The 18666-nt window shown below is 41.4% G+C and overlaps 1 protein-coding gene across 1 annotated transcript in view; it reads left to right on the top strand.

Annotated features, from left to right (window-relative positions):
* RH1 (RNA helicase 1) overlaps positions 1 to 10521 on the top strand; it is a 116006-nt gene extending 105485 nt beyond the window's left edge. Inside the window, exon 9 of the mRNA XM_087388449.1 lies at positions 10035 to 10521. Coding sequence (XP_087244575.1) covers positions 10035 to 10132 — 98 coding nt within the window. The 3' untranslated portion in view covers positions 10133 to 10521. The remainder of the gene's footprint in view (positions 1 to 10034) is intronic.
* Positions 10522 to 18666: the final 8145 nt, after the last annotated feature.

Below are 18666 nucleotides of genomic sequence, written 5' to 3'. Positions count from 1 at the left end.
GGCTAAGTAGGTGATTCTCGGGTTGAGTTGCAAGGGCACTGATGAATTAGGGTTTCCCCCGCTAATTCAGGCGTACTGGGATCAAATCTATATAAGGAGCCAAGGAGTTCAGTTGTTAGTAGGAGCAAGTTAGGTTCCTCCTTGTTGGTTTGATCTTGGATTATGTGCAAACGAGCTCCTGCTATCTAGCGTAGCCCAAGGTCCAGTAGTAGTTCCAAGGGCCTTGGGCACCACTTGGTGGTATGGGACACAGGGGGGGTGGCAATTGGTTGGATGATGTGCCAGTAGCTCAGCTCGTGGCTAGGAGGGGACGTCCTAGATTCTGGAGTCCTTCGCTCGCGGGTGTCATGATCCGGTGAGCAAGCCTACTCTTTCTAGGTGTTTCTATGATTGTTTCTTTTGTGCATGTTTGCAGGTCTAGATTGCTAGGAGCTTTAGGGCCCTATAAGTCGGTATCAGAGCCAGCTCCCAAAAGATGGATTTGTGTAGGCAACATTAAATGGTCAAGGTTTTCTCTAGGTGTGTAAAAATTCATAAGTTGTAGATTTTCTACGAGTGTATGTGAATTTGTCTATCAAGTTTTTGGGGGAAACTTGTTTTTGAGAAAGGAAGGACCCTGATTGTAAGATGAAGATGAAAAAAGAGAGGAGTCTACCAAGGTTTGTGGTGCAAGGGTGCATCAGCTTGGAGTTTTCTGGAAATTTGATCTAGGGCTGCAAGAAAAGGGGTGGACTGTTACCCTAGGGAGTCGATTTTCATATTTTGGGAGGAAAACTGACAATGAGCGAAGATCTAGGGTTAGGCGCCCATCTTCCAAGCTAGGAATTCAGCTTGGAGGATGGTCGCCTACCTCAGATTTTAAAGTTTTACTAAGCTAGCCAGGGTTAGGCTAAAACGGGTGAAGAAACTAGAATAGCAAAAGCAAGAAAGTGCCAACATTGTCAAATTCTGGCTAAGGAAAGCACAAATTGCTTTGTTTGGGGCACAAGGCAGTCAGATTTGGGGCTTTAAAATATGCTGGGTGCCTCCAGTTGCATGCTCTAGAGTCAGTCACGTCCCTGTTTTTGGGTTGCCTTTGCATTTTCCAGCCTGCCTTGCCCTCGATGCTGCTGATTTTGCTCCTAGAATATCCGATTTTGTTGTTCTAGAAGTGACCCAGTTGCAATCTGCTGAACTTTCCAGTTTCCTGTCCCCTGCAAGCCCGTAAATCATATTTCAGATTTCGTTTTGATTTTAGGCTCCTGATTTACTCAAGAGCTTGTTGATTTGCATCCCAGGCAGGATGCTAGCTTCAAAACAGATTTTCCTTGGTAAAAAAACGATGATTTCAGCCTTCTCTCTGCCAAAAGCCTCTAGGGTTAGACGATTTGCAGCAATTTGGCATGGCTGACCAGAATACCTTCTCCCAGGGATAAATTCAGGGATGTATCAATGTATCTGGAGACAAAGTCTTGTGTACACCTGGTGTCCAGCACTAGATGCATCGTGACTTCGGAGAATCTTGGATGTAAGATCCGGCACATCCAGTATACAAATCCTTTAATTTCAAAAAAACAAACCATTCAAATCAGCCATGGATCTGCCGCCTTTATTTTGGATGGCACAATCACTGAGTCTTGGTCAGTCATGGAGCTCTCATCGTAGATCTTCTGCCAATATAAACTAAAGTGTCGTGAGTTGCACAAAGCCCTCTCAAGGATTGAAATAGATCAGAAAATATCTCAGTAAATGATATAGCATTTACCATCTTAATCTGACTTGGAGCATCAGCCACACTATTCAAGGAACCCTTTTGATACCGTATTTAAAAATCAGAATTTTGCATCAACTCTGCCCATCTAGCCTTTCTCTGCCTCAAATCAGTCCCATCACACATACTTGATTGATTGATGATCAGCCATTGCGAAAATATGGAACCATACAGATAGTGTGTATTGCTTCCACTTTCTTCACTTTTTGTTTCTGTTCATGACAAGAATGAATTAAGTTTGATTGAACACAATGAATTGAAAAAGTTTTTCAATGACTTTACTGATGTATTTTCAAACCAATTGCTGGTAGGTTTACCTTTAGAACAGGCCGTAGATCATCGCATCGATTTAGTTCTTGGTGCTGAGACTATAAGTATTCCATCTTATAGGATGAGCTAGTTAGAGGAGGATGAGTTGGCTAAGCAACTTCAGGACTACCTAAAGATGGTGTGTATATGCCCTAGTAAATCATCCTAGGGTCCTGTTTTATTAAGAAAGACAGGATAATACATGGAGAATGTGGGCGGATTAATAAAGATTAAATAAAGTGGCAATTAAGAATAAGTATCTCTCCCTAGATCTGATGACTTAATAGACACTTGGCTATCACTAGATACTCATCTATGTGAAACGTATAGAACGGACAGCCTTCAGGACTAGGTATGCTCATTATGAGTTCCTCGTATTGCCTTTTGAATTAACCAATCCTCCATTAACCTTCCAGCAAATGTTGAATGAGTTGTTCAGCGTATCTCGGCAAGTTTGTGGTTGTGTTCTTGGATGATATCTTGGTTTGCAGCAAGACATTAGAGGACCCTATTGGTCACCTCAGGATTATCTTACTTTTATTGGGACAGAACAAGCTTTATGCCAAGTTGAGTGAATGAGACTTCTTTACGAAGCAGATCATTTACCCAAGAGATTTCAGAATCTTTCGAAACCCAGATGGCAGCTTATGCTTGGGTACTGATGAGAATATGAGCGTATGTTTGCTCATTAAGTTCTTTTTCTTCCTTTTTATTTTTCTCATTTACTCATTTTTTAAAATTTCCTTTGTTCTTTTGCTTGTTCTAGAAAAAGTTTAATTTGTAACATTGGATATATTCTAGTCTTATGAAGGTAAATTAATATGCCTTCTTTATGAAGACGATCATTTACTTAGGACACAAGATTTCAAGGAAAGGGGTTAGCATTGATCTAGATCGTATTCAAAAGGTTTTGGATCGGCCGATACCTCAGACTCTGAAACAACATCATTCTTTCCTAGGAATTACGGTCTCCTTAATATCTTAGCTCAGTATTAGTTATAGATGCTGAGCTTCTTGGGTCTGTCACCCATGGGGATCACCTAGTTTCAACAGTTCCTTCTCTTGATGCTCCCATGTGAGGGGATTATCTAGTGTTTGTAGTCAGTTTGGATGGGTCTTCTACTAGTCCAACATCTCCATGATGTTTAGCTAATTCCTATGGGTCTTCCACCTAGGACTTCAATCATTTGCATCAGTTTCTTTAGGAGATCTTATAGTTTTTACAATCATTCTTGATGGGTCTTCCATCCTTGGAGACATCTCAGGGCCATCATTAGATGAGCCTCGTGGAGGAGGTCGTCCAATTCGTCTTGGAAATTCCACCCAAGAGGCACCCTAGTTTCATCAGACAGTTGTGATGGGTCTTCCACTAATCAAGCCTCTCCATCCGCTATATTCAGGTCCTATAAGTCTTCCACCCATTGAGCTCAGTCAGTCGGCATGACTCACATTTTACCTTCTCATCAAGAGTTTTTAGGACTATTGGGCTTAGTTTCGAGTGCCAATGGGCTTGAAGCTCGGTAGCAAGAGGGGGCATTGCAGGAGTCTACCAGACCAGTTTCAGGCCTAGCAAGAGGGAGTACCCTCGTAGAGGATGAAGTGGGTGTTGCAGTCATCAAAATGGAGGATGTTCATTTCTTGGTAGTCAATGAGGATAGTCAGTCAGTTTCGTCTACAGTTCCCCTTCCTCAATTTCTTAGGGAGGTAGGACTCCGTGAGGTTCGTCTTGCAGTTTCCTCTTAATTAGACCTTGAGCCACCAGCAATAGCAGTGAATATTGTCTACACCATCAGTTCCCTTGGTGTTGTTAGTAGTTTGGTCGATTCATTGGAGATGTGCTATCAGTCTTGTCCCTCACTCTATTTCTTTGAGAGGCATCTTTAGTGCTAGCTAGTTCTTCATTCTTCTTAGGACTATTCCATCTATCTCTCAGTTCTTTCAAGATGATTCCAGTTTAGTAATTTCTGCTGCGAGATGTTCTAGCCGTTCTAGACATCTCACAGTCCCTTCAAGCAACATCCCATGCAGTGGATTCATTAGAGGGGTGCTCAACAAGAGCTCCATTCCCTCAGGCAGCATCTAGTACAGTCTTTTCCGCAGAGGTATGCCCCACAGTGCCAGTCACCACTTAGCTCCTTTGGGATGCATCCACAGTTCGAGCTCTCTCCCCGCTCAGCCTCCCTGCCTGCTCTCTCTCTCTCCGCCGCTGCCTGCTAGCCTCTCCACCCGCTAGTCTCTCCATCCGTGAGCCCCCTCCGCCTACTAGCCCCTCCACCGCTGCATGCTGTATAGCTCGTTGTACAGGGGGGGTTTTCGTCAGCTAACCCAGCCTCACGCTGAGTTGAGTCCATGGCTTAGTCTGAGGTGTTAACTCAAAATAAAGGGGTTGTTGTTTGCGCAGGTCTTTTTTAATATGGAGTTCCCGAAAACGAAGCTCTTTCCATCGAATCCAGCCACCAAGAAGCCATCCTACCCCGCCATGGCATCGACGCCTTCTCCCTATGCTCTGACTTATCACATATTTCAAAGTAAGCTTGATCCACACGAACGGATTTACTTCCTATAGCAAGAACGCAGAGATGCAAAGCTCCGCATTGCTTCTTTGGAGAAGATAGTTTCAGAAATGAAGAATGAAGGCAGACAGACAAGAGGTAATACAAGAAGTCCTATAGCAATGCAACACTGCGGCTCCGACACCACAGCTCGTAGTCAAGGTCCAAGAAATGGTCAACACTCGGCTCAAATCCATGGGACAGGAAATTACAGCAGCAATACACAACAAGATCGACAAATGTGATCTCTATAATGAGATAAGAGAGCAACAAAACATAGTAAGTAACAAGAAGATTTTACACATTGGAGGATTGCAAGACAGCTGTCTTAGCTGTTTAATGGAAGAGGAAGAGGAACATATTGATGAGAAAGAAAGAAAGAAAGAAAGTCTATTAATGTCCACTAGAGACCAAAAGGTCTATGAGTACATCTGCTTTAGGGAGGGCACATGGCAGCTCCCAAGGAGTGCAAAAAGCCACCCCAATTATTTACATGATATTCTGGAGAGTAAACAGCCATACATCAGTTTAAGACAGAGAGTCTTTTGGTTTTGATTTAAAATCTCTGATTAGTGCTACCCCTTCACGGTAAACTGCCCATTTTCCATTCTTTCTAGCAGCCCTGACTTTAGCTAATTCAGTTGCCTTAATCTTGAGTTGATTTTGTGTAAGCTCCTCTGCTATCCATACTTTGGTGCCCTTCAGCTTGTAAGATTGTCGAAGAAGCTTGATCCGCATATCTTTTGACTTCAGTTTAAGGATTGCATGACCTCTATAGTGCAAAATAGAAGCTGGCCTGGAGTCGTCATCATCCTGCTCATCATCATTCACCCATTCGATGTTGGGCAAACTTGATTTGATCTTTGTCAATATTTCACTATATGTATCCTCCTCTTTGTACCAATCTTTTGGGAGCCCCCCTATTCTAATCTTCAGCGCATTATCACATCTAGCTTCGTGTTCTTTAATCTCTGCTTGGATATCAGACTTACTTGCTTTGTTGTCAACTTCCACAAACACTTCCTTCCTAGTAGTTTGTACTTCAGCGTGAACAAGATCTTTGATTGTAGAGACTAGCTGCGGGGTAGGGGGGGAATCCTTACAAGATTTTACAGCCTCATCAATTACTGCTTGCTTACCAGGCCCTTCCAAGATGTGAAGTCGGGCCTTTACTTCTGCCAGCTCCAATCGTAGCTCTCTCACTGCCTGCTGCAGATAAAAAATCTGATCCTGTTGCCCGAGGATGGGCCGTTTTGAGCCTTCTTGTTGGTAATTCCGTGCGTATGGAGAGGGTGTCATGGCTGCAACTGTAGAGTACCGAGTCCTGATGGACGTTGAAGGAGTTGAGGGGGACTTGGAGGAGAGGGTAGGCTCCATAGTTGGCTGTATGATGAACCCCCCTGGCTTAACCTAACCCCTGGGTTGGGTTGGGGGTTTAGCCCAACTCGAGGTTAGAGAGGATGTGAAGAGGAGGAAGGTAGGCTGGGCCATGCTTTGCAGGCCATATCTCCTGTTGGCCCCTGGCTGAGCTAACCCCCTAGTTGGGTTGGGGGTTCAGCCCAGCTAGGAGAGGCTACGGGAGAAGGGGCGGAGAGGCTACGGGAAGGGGGGGGGGGGCAGAGAGGCTATGGGAGGGGGAGCGGAGAGAGAGAGGCTACGAAGGAGGGAGCGGAGAGGCTACGAGAGGGGGACGGAGAGGCTATGAGAGGGGGGCGAGAGAGGGGCTACGGAAGAAGGCGGAAGTCTGGCTGAGCTAACCCCCTAGTTGGGCTGGGGGTTCAGCCCAGCTAGGAGAGGCTACGGGAGAAGGGGCAGAGAGACTACGGGAGGGGGGGGGCGGAGAGGCTACGGGAGGGGGGGGATGGAGAGGCTGCGAGAGGGGGGGGGGCGGAGAGCAAGATCATTCATCTCAAGAAGGCAGTACCACAAGTCGATTGGGATGAGAATGACATTAGCTTCATCACTCAAAAGGGTAACCAGGCACAGATTTACTTCAAAGAAAAAAGCTAAAGGGTCAAGATCCTTAGACAATCCAACAAGCTGAAAGGTACTAGGATTTGGATATCTGAAGAGCTTACTATGACCCAACTCAAACAACGGGCAAATGAACTCATCAAAGTGAAAGAAGCAAGGAAGGAAGGTAAATGGGCGGTCTACCGAGATGGGCAAGCACTGATAAGAGATTTCAAACCTAAACCCAAAGACTTTCAGTCTTAAACTGATGTTATTGAGATCTCTTACATAATACCTGAATGTACTTATGTTATGCTATTAAAAAAAAAAACAACAGAGAAATGTTATGCTATTATAATAATCTGGGGCTGACTTGTTGTACTCCCCCACAGACTCTCAGTCTCTAACTGATGTTGCAGTTTTTTGGTGTGTGTATTTTGTCCCATAGACCCGCGAGGTCTTCCGAGGACGTTAATATATCTTTCTTTCTTTCTTTCTCAGGTTCTTAGGGAGACATCCACAGTTCCTAATTCCAGGAGGGTGGCAAAGCTTTAACCCTCAGCTATCACTCTAGAAGAGGAGGCAGGTGTATTCCAGCTTTCTCTCACAACAGTAATGCAGACAGCAGTACCTTAGTTTTCAGAAGTGCATTTGCGTATTCTGGAGTTCCGGGCATTCAATTTTGGTTGCCTAGTCCCAGTGGTTTCGTCATCACCCTTGCTGTAGATGGAGTAGCACCAAACTGTTTTATATGGGTGGTTCTGCAGTGGGGAGTGTGCATGCTAGCAATTGGTAGGCAGTATCACACGGTTAGCCTTCCAGAACTCACAGTGCCTGCGCATTCGCAATTCAGGAGGACAGCATCAGGAGCCTATCAGAGTGCCATACCACTCATTGCTCCAGAGTTCGTAGTGGTAGCATGGTGGGATGATTGGACACAACATTCGGCTTCCAGAAAGATGTAAGGTAGCGAGTTATACAGCCAGTCTCAATTCCATTTAGAGCATGTCATGTGGGGAGTTCGTCAATCATGAATGCAACATTAAACAGAGGCAATGGGTGGGATTTTCAGAACGTGGATGACCAAGCCAGCATCATGTTAAGGGAACACTTGGTATTGCCAGAATGTGGACGACCAAGCCAGTATCACATTTAGGGGAAGGAGTTAGAGACGGTACAACATACAAGACTTGGGGCCTACAATTTACAGATGCTGTCAATGGGATGTTCACATGTACAGAGAAAAGAGTTCGCAAGGGGATGAAGGCCTTCAGCCTTGAGACAAATGCTGAAGGTCACACCTATGCTGTTGGAAGATGACAAAGTCCCAATACACTATATTGGTGGAGATACTGATTCTCAATGCATGTCTTATTTGGGCTTTGGATCTAGGAATTGCAGGAAAATTGAAAGAGAATAGAGAAGGGACAAGAGATTAATATTGCAGCAACTAGGAACCAAGGTACAAGTCCCCTAACCATTCCAGTTGCTGAAACAAGCATGCTGCTATTGGAAGGAAATGCTTTATCCCAATAGATTTTCACAGCTCTAGAAACTGGCAACCATATTTTTAGAGCACCTTTGAAGGGGCAAAGATAGCCATTTACAAAATAGAACTTCACTGAATGCTGATTCGGGGGAGTGAATATTACCTCAATGAGAATCTCTTTTAGAAAGGCCAAAAATATGCAGATGAAGACCCAATTCTCATGATCTTTGGGTAGAGATGGGCCTGTACCAAGAGCATAAGATGCCAATCAGTTGATGTTGAAGCTGAAACCCATAGCTTTTCAATATTAGCACATCTAGAGGAAGCACATGTACAGACTGTTATAAATAGTCATCAGAGCACAAAAGCATAAAATGTAGGATATTAAAAGCTATCTGTAGGGTTGCAGATTTGTAGTTTTCATTCCTGATTGATATTTGTCCCATCGATTAATTGGGTGTGAATGGACATCAAAACTGTCATAGCATGTGTGTCTGTCTGTGTATGTGAGTGTTTGTGTTGGGGTGGGTGTATGGGGTTGGGAGGTTTCGATGGGTGGTGGGTTGATGTGCCTGGGGGTGTTATCCTATAGTGTAGAACAAAAACGTACATGGGTGCGCGCGCACGCACACACACACGCCCCCGTGCGCCTGTGCACGCACTCCTGTACGCTTGCGGGCGCTCACACATGCCACGCACACACATGTATTTATGTATGTATATGTATCAATATCTATATGCATATAAATAAATATACCTGCTGCACGGGTGCATGTGTGGAGGCGCACTTGTTGCACGCGTACATGTGTGTGCAGGTGCACGTGTGGGCACTTGTGTGCTGCACTCCAATTTCCTTTTAATTTGCTTTATCCTTGGCTTGCAAGTTTGCATCTAATTACATGTATTCCTTATTTAAAAAATCACACCTATTTATCTATGTTAGGGTACATTAGAGCAAAATAACTAAATGTATGGCAAAGGCTTGAAAGCTACGAAGAGACTTCAACCTAAATAGGACCATGGAGCGAATGTGATAGGTTAGGCTCATGTTCTTGTCTCTGGATGTAGAGCTTTCTGAAGCTATACAATATCTATCTATCTATCAATCTTATAGTAAAATAAGTAAATGTATGGCAAAGGCTTGAAAGTTGCAAAGAGACTTCAACCTAAATGGTATAGGACCAAGCAATGAGTGTGATACATCATATCATATCCTCTCTCTCTCTCTCTCTCTCTCTCTCTCTTTAGGGTCATTTTCTTGTCTTTGGATGTAGAACATTCTGAATCTATGATAAGTAATATCAAGGGAAAGCTCATTTTACAATGAAACTCACTTGTCTTACACATATAAACCATGGTGGCATGTGCAGAATGCTCTAGAGAAGTGTGTTTGGACACAGAGATGGCATTTTATGATGGGACAACAGTTCCCTCAGGCATATGTTTTTTTTCAGAATGTCCCTCAAGAAATCTCTATATGATAGTTATGCTGTGAGGGATTTGGATGTTACTAGCCTTGAAGTGTTTTCCCACTGTTTTTGAGTGCTTCCATTAGGCTAATGTCATGTACATTGATTTTATGTTAATTTATAGTCACTGGTTTCACAAAAAAAAAAGTGTGTGTGTGTGTGTGTGTGAGAGAGAGAGAGAGAGAGAGAGAGAGAGAGAGAGAGAGAATATAGTAAACACACGTGTGCGGCACGCACGCACGCGCGCACGCACGCACACATGTTTTTACACATATATGTATATCTCTTTGTTGTGTTTTTATAAAACCTGTGTCCTTTTTGTCAATAGTATGGTGCTTAAACTGATCTAAAGCTTGAGTAAGGGAGGTATCTAAAGGGTTCTGCTTGAGCGTGACCTCAGCAGTTTTAAACCTGGCTCTATTGATTTGGTTGTTTTTATTAATTTTATTGTGTGTGTGTGTTGGGGGGGGGGGGGGGGGGGCTTGCTTAAGGTACTGGATTTCTTTGTGCAGGCCTAGAAAGATTGAAAGAGGCTACTGCTATGGAAGCTGCAGGCAGCTTTGCTGGAAATTCCTATAAAAATCAAGGCAGGGATGCTTTTGAATTGTAGTCTTGGTTCCAAATTTATTGTACAAAGTAATACATTGAGAGCAGTGCAAAGAGGAAATCACACATTGTAAGAACTGACGGAGAGAAAAACAGCATCCCTTACAATGTGGACCCACGTCATACTGGGGTCAGAGAAGGGTTCTGGCCTTGTCTGAGACAATACAGGATCACCAATCTGTGGAAGTTCTTAAATTGCAGATACCCAGCCTGTTGCTTCTTAGATTTCATACATTTTCCATCAAAAGTAGGAGAAGGCCGTCAAAGCCACATTGTTATCATTGAATCATTCACAACACAAGTAGGGGATGTATCACATATATTCAGTCTTTGACTCGAAACAGACAAAAATTATTGATGCCAAGAACTGAGGTGCTCTAGAAGTTCATTCTTTTGCTGTTCTGTTTGTAAATTATCCTTAATTTTTGTAGAAGTCGTTCAGTCTCCAGTTTCAGAGAGGAGAAATTGTACATCTTCTTTTGTCATTTTCATGCATGCTCTTCCACTAATTACCAGCTGGTTGCTTTTATTTCTGATGTGGTCTTTTCAAGAAGGGGCCGCTAAACTGTCATCATTTTTGGGCAGCTGTTTGATTGATGATGCGGAAATTATAAGAATGAGAACCGATTAAACAATGAGAGCAAATCAAAATAAAAATGGAAGGGAGATTTCAAGAATGTTCTGATGAGCTTTGAGTTCTCCTATATATAGAGGTGGGAATTTGATATGGGAATGCGTGCACAGGTTTTTAGAAGTAAACTGTAAAGGCAGTTCAATGGGCTGATTGCGAATTCTTCATGAATATATAATAGGATTGTTCTGCAATGAAGTAATATTAAATTTGAGATATGTAAAGCTCACAAAACAGTAGCCTGGCATCAAGACAGGTTTTAAACAAAGGACATTAAGTGATGTACTTGCAAGTACCTTGAAAATAACACAAATATATACATTCTTTGGCTCATTTATGGAGAGTGACTCCAAGACCAGGGGATTGTAACAAACCAGAATTTGGAGAATGCAAATGAAAAACATTTTTGCACCTTTCTCCACTACATATTTGGATCATTGTTGGATATCCTATTTTCATTTATTATGATCACATGCTCACGGGCCCCACGTGTGAGTTTTCTTTGTGTGAGTTCTTGTGACAAGACATCACACCTTGGTTGGTTATCTTCTACAAATCCTGCACGCATGGTTATTCACAGTTCAGACCTCTTACCATGGCTGATCACCATGTATGCTATCTTCAGGATAGCTCTAGTCATCTTCAGCGTGACCACATTATTTATAGTGCTATCTTCAGTATAGCCTTTGGCACCTTTAGTGTGTATGTCACCTCAATGTGACTTCATTCTCCTCGAGTGTGATTTGTAATCTTTAGTATGACTTATTTATTTATGTCACCATCTTTAGTACGGTCTTGATTACACCATCTTTAGTATGGAGATGGCTCCATATTAGTCATCTCTAGTGATAGGATTCTGGAAGCTAGTGCATGAGGTGGACTTCACATCGGTGAAGGTACGAGTCTTCTGACTATTTCCTACCGGATCTCCCTCCACCTAATATTAAGGTGTCAACATGCGGTATGAGATTAATAATGCTTCATACATCCATAAGTTTTTTCTAACACCAGATGGGCCTTCAATACCCATGGTTTATTCCTGACACCTTCAGATTGGCTTTGGCGGTGAGCCTTGGTGTATTGGGCAATGATGCCTAGCTTAATGAGGGTAGATCAAGATCACGCCCGCTAGAGGCGGAGTTTGACTTTGGAGTCCATAATATTTGAGTGTTAGGTTTAGAACCTTGATCACTCACATGGACATTAGATAGAGCACGTTGAGGTCTAAAGGTTGGATTCAATTTGGGTAAATTGTGAGTTATCTAGATTAATTATGATTTTAGCAAACTAGGATGTATATTTAATTAATTGTGCGCATAGGTAGAGAGGTCATGGGGCAATTTTTTTTAAAGAGATCTAATTAAACGGTTAAAAAACTATTATAACCTAGGATAACCAATCAAATAGTACAATTAATAAATAAGATATTAGAAATCATTTTGGTAGCCTTTTACTATTTTTTGAGCTTGGCTTTTGTGCTTTCTTAGCCTTTTGTAGCTATCTTCTTTCACCCACCGAGGTTTATAAGAAAGTTTTAAGCAGTTTAATTGCTCTCTCTCTCTCTCTCTCTCTCTCTCTCTCTCTCTCGCGCGCGCAAATTTGCACCTTGCAAATTTGTGAGAGAGAATAGATTCAATCCCATCTTCCTTGTTGTTCGCTTGCAAATTCACCCTCTTCCTAGCCCTCTTCCTTGTTGTCCACTTGCCCCACTCGCGACTTCTCTTCATTCTTCTATTGCTCCATGAACTCCTACTGTCCAACTTGATGAATTGCTACAAATTTTGCTTCAGCCTACATTCTTTCTTTCCAATGTCCAAGATGAGTCGAGGGGCAAGCGATGTTTGCGCACTTCACTTCTATCAATTACTACATTTTCTTTTATTCGTTGTTTTTCTCGGACTCTTTCTTCGTTTCTTTCAGACTACTAGAACATGTTTTTCATTTTTTATTTTTCACTTGTAGGGAATTCTAAAATTGAATTTATTTATATTGAACATGTTCACTTTGATTTCCAAAGTTGTAACCTCATTAGGTTGATAATGCTAATCGTTTCTGATGTGGGTTGTGTTTCAGAGTCTAAGAGATAGGTTGGTGCAAGAATAATAATTTTAGAGAACACCTCTGTATAGATTCGCAAGTATTGGGTTTTTTTTCGCCTGGTTTTTACCAAGGGTTGCCAGTGGTTACTTTTTGTATAGCTTCCTCCAGCTTTGTGTATTGAGTTCTCTCATTTTTTATTCACTAGGGAGATCATTGTATATGTTTTGGTCTACTTATTCATATCCTAGGATTTCTAGGTTACCTCGGGTTCTGTTCGAGGGTTTGTATTACTATTGTAATTGAAGATGAGAATCATTGTAATAAAGAAATATAGCTAGGATTAGCTCAGGTAGGGGGTGCATCTCATTCACACATGGGGTATCGAAGTATTTTTCCCTATGAAATTTACATGATATGTTTGTGGGTGTTTCTCTTAAAATAATTGCCATTTGAAGTTCTAAGTTTATTGAGTAATTTAACGAGAAATTGCGCTTTCGCATAAGCAAGACTCTGAGAGGTATCAGAGTGCAGTTTCCTTTTCAGTTGAAGAGCTTGATAATACTTAGAACATACCCTTAGGTAAGCTTAGGAATTTCTGTTTACGTGTTTGTGAGATTCCATGAAAGTTTGTGTTTACCCCAATTGTTGTCACTGTTTCTCCCAAGTGCAGGTTCCGAGGGTGTTGGTCATCTACTGTCGTGTCGTTGCTCATTGTAGCATAGTGTTCACAAGTGTAGCTTAGGTCCTCGGGTTGTATTCCGGTGAAAGGTGTAGGCTAAAGCATGGAAAGTAGATCTCATGTGTGCATAGGTGAGAAAGAGGGCTTGATCACAATGATTGATGGAAGCTCTCTTCTCCACGGGAGGTCAAGGGTTTAGAAGGGATTGCAGGGGTTGAAAAGGGGACAGGGTTGAGTGAGCTATCTAGGAGTTTCAGGGTTCAGAGAGGGTTGCAGGGTTTTTTAGGAGTCCAGGCTTGAGGAGCGGAGAGCTAGTCTCCTTTGCGGATTCGAGGGGTAAGAGTTGAGGATGAGGGACAAGGGATGAGGAAGGAGGAAGGAGGAGGAGGAAGGAGAACGAGAGAGGAAAAGGGTGGAGGAGGAGAGAGGAGGGAGGAGGTGGAGGAGGAGGGAGGAGGGAGGAGGAGAAGGAGAGAGGAGGGAGGAGAATGAGAGAGGAGGAGGAGAAGGGAGAAGAAGGGAGGAGGAAGAGGAGAAGGAGGGGGGACGAGCATTTTCTGAGCGAAATCTTCCGAGCGTCCGAGCGAAGGAAAAAAAAAGCTTCCAACTATGCATAAATATGGCAAAAATCGATCAGAAGAAAACATAGTTTCACTTAGAAATATGCAAAGTATTATAGCAATGCCTATTTTATACAAAAATCTTTAGGTGAATTTGTAGGAATGGTGAGAGCATAATGGGATGGCTTTTGAAGAAACCCACATGTAGAGTAGACTTCTCTATGAAAATTCCCTTATGATCCTTCTTACAACTTTTACTTAATAGAGGGTGACATTGAAAACCCTCTCTCAACCTATTTTCATGAAAGAGTTTCTTCAAAGAAAACTCATTGAAGCAAGCCATCCAGGTAGTTTCGCCAGCGAAACCCCTTTGAAGCAAGTCTCCCAAGGTAGTTTCGCTGGCGAAACTACCTTGGACAGCACTTTTAAAAGTGACATAACTTTCATATCCAATGTCCAAATATAGTCATTCAACCACTCAAATTGATCGGAACACCCCATTTGAGCACATCTATGGAGTTATATTTTGGAAAATCTTTCATATATAGTATTAAATATTACATGTATTTTATGAGAGTGATATATAAGCCTAAGTTAATACTTATTTATAGTAATTTAAACTTCTTTAGAAACATGTCCATAAATATGCTATAAAAACACTAAAAAGATATTGCCATATGATATAAATGTGTTAATAAGTAATTATATATGCATAGTATTATTACATTGAGAGTGATTATGAGGAATGTTTCTTAAAGGAATCAACACTTTTTTAAGGTAAAAACAGGGGTACAAAGGGATGTCTCTAAATAAGAAAATTATGTTGTGTAAAAATGAATGAGTGACTAGTCTGTAGATTTTTATGATAAAGGGATCTAGTTCTAGTGAAAATAAAAGTGTAAAAACCATGTTTCCTAAAGAAAAACATTTTTAAAAATCTCTTGAAAAACACGCTCGGATAAACCTGCTCATAGGTTTTTGCTCGTAAAATTGACGCATCCAGAAGGAGGGAGGAGGAGGGGGAGGAGTACAAGGGTTGGGAATGCAAGGGTAAGGGCATGCTAGAACACGATAGTGTAAGAGAGCATGGACGGAATGGAGATCAATCACATGAACACAATAGTGAGTATGAACACTAAATCCCAAAGAGTGGGAGCTTCATTCCATTGAGAGAGATTTATACATATTGGTCTCTACACAATCCGTAGGTATCTCCGTAGTGGAACCTCTTTTGTAAGAGACCTTTTGAACAAGAGTCCCTTCACTTCTGGGAGGGACCGTTTGGGTCTTTACACAAAGTGGGGAGACCTCAAAAAGTGTAGGCTTTTAGTATTTCTCTCTCTAGATCTTGATTTTGCAAGTATGATTGGATCTTTTCTAGAGAGGATTTTGGCTATCCTCATCCTTTAAGATTCATCATACCATCTTTTAGGCTCAAGGTACTACAAGTAGAGCTTTGCTGCTACTCTACACACACAATGTTCTCATTGTTGTTGTCCTAGACTGTACTTCTGGCCCTTGTTGCCACAGGGTTAACACCAAGCTTGAAGATGGTGAATACCAAGAGAACCAAGGGAGAAGAAACAAAGAAAGTAACCCTAGTAGACAAGAAGACTGTGTCGACAAGGCAGCAAAAGATTGAGAAGCATGGTGATTGGATGCGATTGGTTCACTTAGAGGAGGAGACTCCCATGCCACTAACTATTTCCAAGTTGAGATAAAGAGGAGGAGACTCCCATGCCACTGACTATTTCTTAGCTGAGATAATGAAAGATTTGATTATAAAGTTTTCAGCCTCCATGAATAATGTATTTCAGGACTCATGGGAGAAATTACTATGAGATAACCAAGAAGAAGCCAATATCCAAGAATGTGTATGGAAAAGGACTCTACTTCAAATCAGCCACAAGACGCAACAACTAGAAGGAAGCAATTAGATCAGCAACTATCAATAGATACAAGAAATAAAATATATTTATTAGATGTGATGGTGTACATAAGTTTTTAGATTGTCCTTTCAAGAAAGGGAAACAACAAAAGTTAGGATAGCCCATGGTACAAAGGTAAAAGCTGTTTAGGAAGAAGAGGAGGAAGAAGATGGGCTAGAGACAAGGCATAGAGTCATGTGGGAGACAAGCCAACCTTATTCTTGTTTGATGCTGTTTCTACCCATAACATCATCACTTTGGAGTTGGCATCATCGTTGGGATTTGTTCCAGATCTTGATCGTGTGAGAAAAGCTTCTACCACTTTTTGTGACTAATCTATAAACTTACTTTTACTAGTGCACAACAAACTAAGAGTGCATATTCAAGGATACTTAGACCACAGAGACATCCACATTGGGTGGATATAGCAGATGAGACGTGATATTGGAAAGCTATGGCAAAAGCTATTTTGTGAATGTCTTGAGGGGAAATCCATACCTGTATCATATCCACTCTTAAGATCTATCTTGTTGAAGATCTTGGCTCCTTTTAAGCTATCTAGGATCTCATCAATCTGATGGATTGGAAAGAAATTCTTGATAGCCATTTTGTTTAGTGCCTTGTAGGGCATACACATCCACCATGATCCATCATTCTTGATTGATAAGAGTACTAGAGAATAGAAAGGTAAATGACTAGGTCTAATCAATCCATGTTCCAAGAGTTCCTAGACCTGTCTTTGAATTTCATCTTATTGTGCTTTGCTAAGTTTGTAAGGTGGCCTATTGGCTGAATTGCTACCCAAAATCAAGTCTTTAGTAAGATCCTCTAGTCTCTCAAGTGGCAATGACTTAGGTACGTCCTGTAGGAATCCTTTCTTAAACTCTTCTATGAACTTTCTCCTATCAATGGTGAGACATTTCTCATTCCCATCCTTATCAGGCTCTCGTACATAACTTAAATAGAAATAAACCGATTTCTTAAATACCTTTTCTCCTTGATGTGGCTCACCATCTGTATAAGGCTACCCAAAACTTTGGCTTGAATTGTATGTCTCATTCCCCTTGTTGAACCATCACCATCTTCTTCTAGTAGTTGTAATTGAGATGCAATCTTATAGTAGGATAGTACAAGGGCTTTATGGATATTTAGTAGTCCCTTTTGTTTTGAGTAACGCTCTAGCAATATTCAACCAAATGATGAGATGGATTTTTTTTGAAGCACAGATCCTTTGTAGGAACTTTCTTTGATGATATCATGGTATTCATTAAGGATAAAGAAGAGCATAGAGAACATCTAAGGATTGTGTTTGGGCTTCTGAAGGAACATCAACTTTTGATAATGCTAAGAAAAATGATGTTTTTCTTCCAGAGATCAGATTTTTAAGGCATATTGTTCTGCATGGTGTGATCAAAATGGATCTTGAAAAATTGAAGGTGATTCATGAACCACATGAAGTAAGATCATTTCTTGGGTTATGCTCATATTACAAAGGATTTATATACCACTTTGCTCACAAAGCATCACCCTTACATGATATAACAAGGAAGTGAAAAGATTTTACATGGGGCGACAAACTCTTCCCAAAAGACACATGCACAGTATCAATAAAGTCTTGCACAATAGTAATATAGCATAAACGACACACTATCGATTTTAAAACCGAGCTTACACAAGGAAGAGAGCAGAAAAAACAATATAGAATGACACTTGTTTTTAATACAATGGTTTTAAAACCAATCTTGTAACATCAATGAAGAATGTCACAAAAATACCAACTTTCAAAAATAGAATGATAGAAGAGATGTTTATATCCCATTCTTTTTGTGATTGATGTCCTTTTGTAACTCCAGCTTTAGGCTTCTTCGGTCTTCTAAATGCAACCCACCGACTCCATAGGTGCTTCAGTTGTTCTATGTAAGTCACATCCTTCATGTTCTTTTGAAGTTCCTCATTGGCCTTTCGTGAAATTACTAGACACATTTGCTTTGGACAATTCAATACTATTCTTGTGTGGTTCTTCTTGCATAAACACCTTGGATTTGTTTTACCATTGGAAAATTAGTCAATTACAAAATTTGTTGCTTCAATTGAGTGTTGCCCTGATAGCACCCAATAAGAGTGTGTATATGTCTTTAGACGACACATCCGTCATTTATTGTGACAACATGAGCAATATACACTTGGCAAATAACCCTGTCTATCGTGCTAGAACCAAGCACATTGAGGTGCATTATCACTATGTGCTGGAGAAGGTTCTAGTAGGCTTTATTGATCTAGTTAATGGCAACACCTCTGAGGATCAGGTAGCTGACATATTCACGAAGGCATTGGGCACAGAGAAACTGCGCAAGTTCAGAGACCTGCTTAGTGTGCAAGAATTGGGATTGAGCTCGAGGGGGAGTGTTGAGATATCGAGCTCCACTCGTGATATGCCAGGGTGACCGTTGTGCATTTATGTCATTGACTTGTTAGTTGCAGATGCGGTTGGTACACTGCCCATGAATAATAGCTGGATGACAGCTATCTTTATGTACTCTAGTTAGTGGCTCAGTTAGTATGCCACCTAGGTTAGATGAGTTTGTGGCTTGAGACCCACATATAGGGTTCATCTATTCCTTTTTTGTAAGAGAGAGAGTTTTTTCGCTTTCACAACTAAGAAGAGGAAAACTGTTTTCAGCCTCCACCTTTGTGTGTATT

The sequence above is a fragment of the Dipteris shenzhenensis genome, chromosome 17, assembly GCF_047967505.1.
Source record: "Dipteris shenzhenensis isolate YYH24624 ecotype China chromosome 17, Dip_SZ_1.0, whole genome shotgun sequence".
Taxonomy (NCBI): Eukaryota; Viridiplantae; Streptophyta; class Polypodiopsida; order Gleicheniales; family Dipteridaceae; genus Dipteris; species Dipteris shenzhenensis.
The sequence above is the reverse complement of the archived record's forward strand: the minus strand, read 5'-3'. Positions and strand labels throughout refer to the sequence as shown.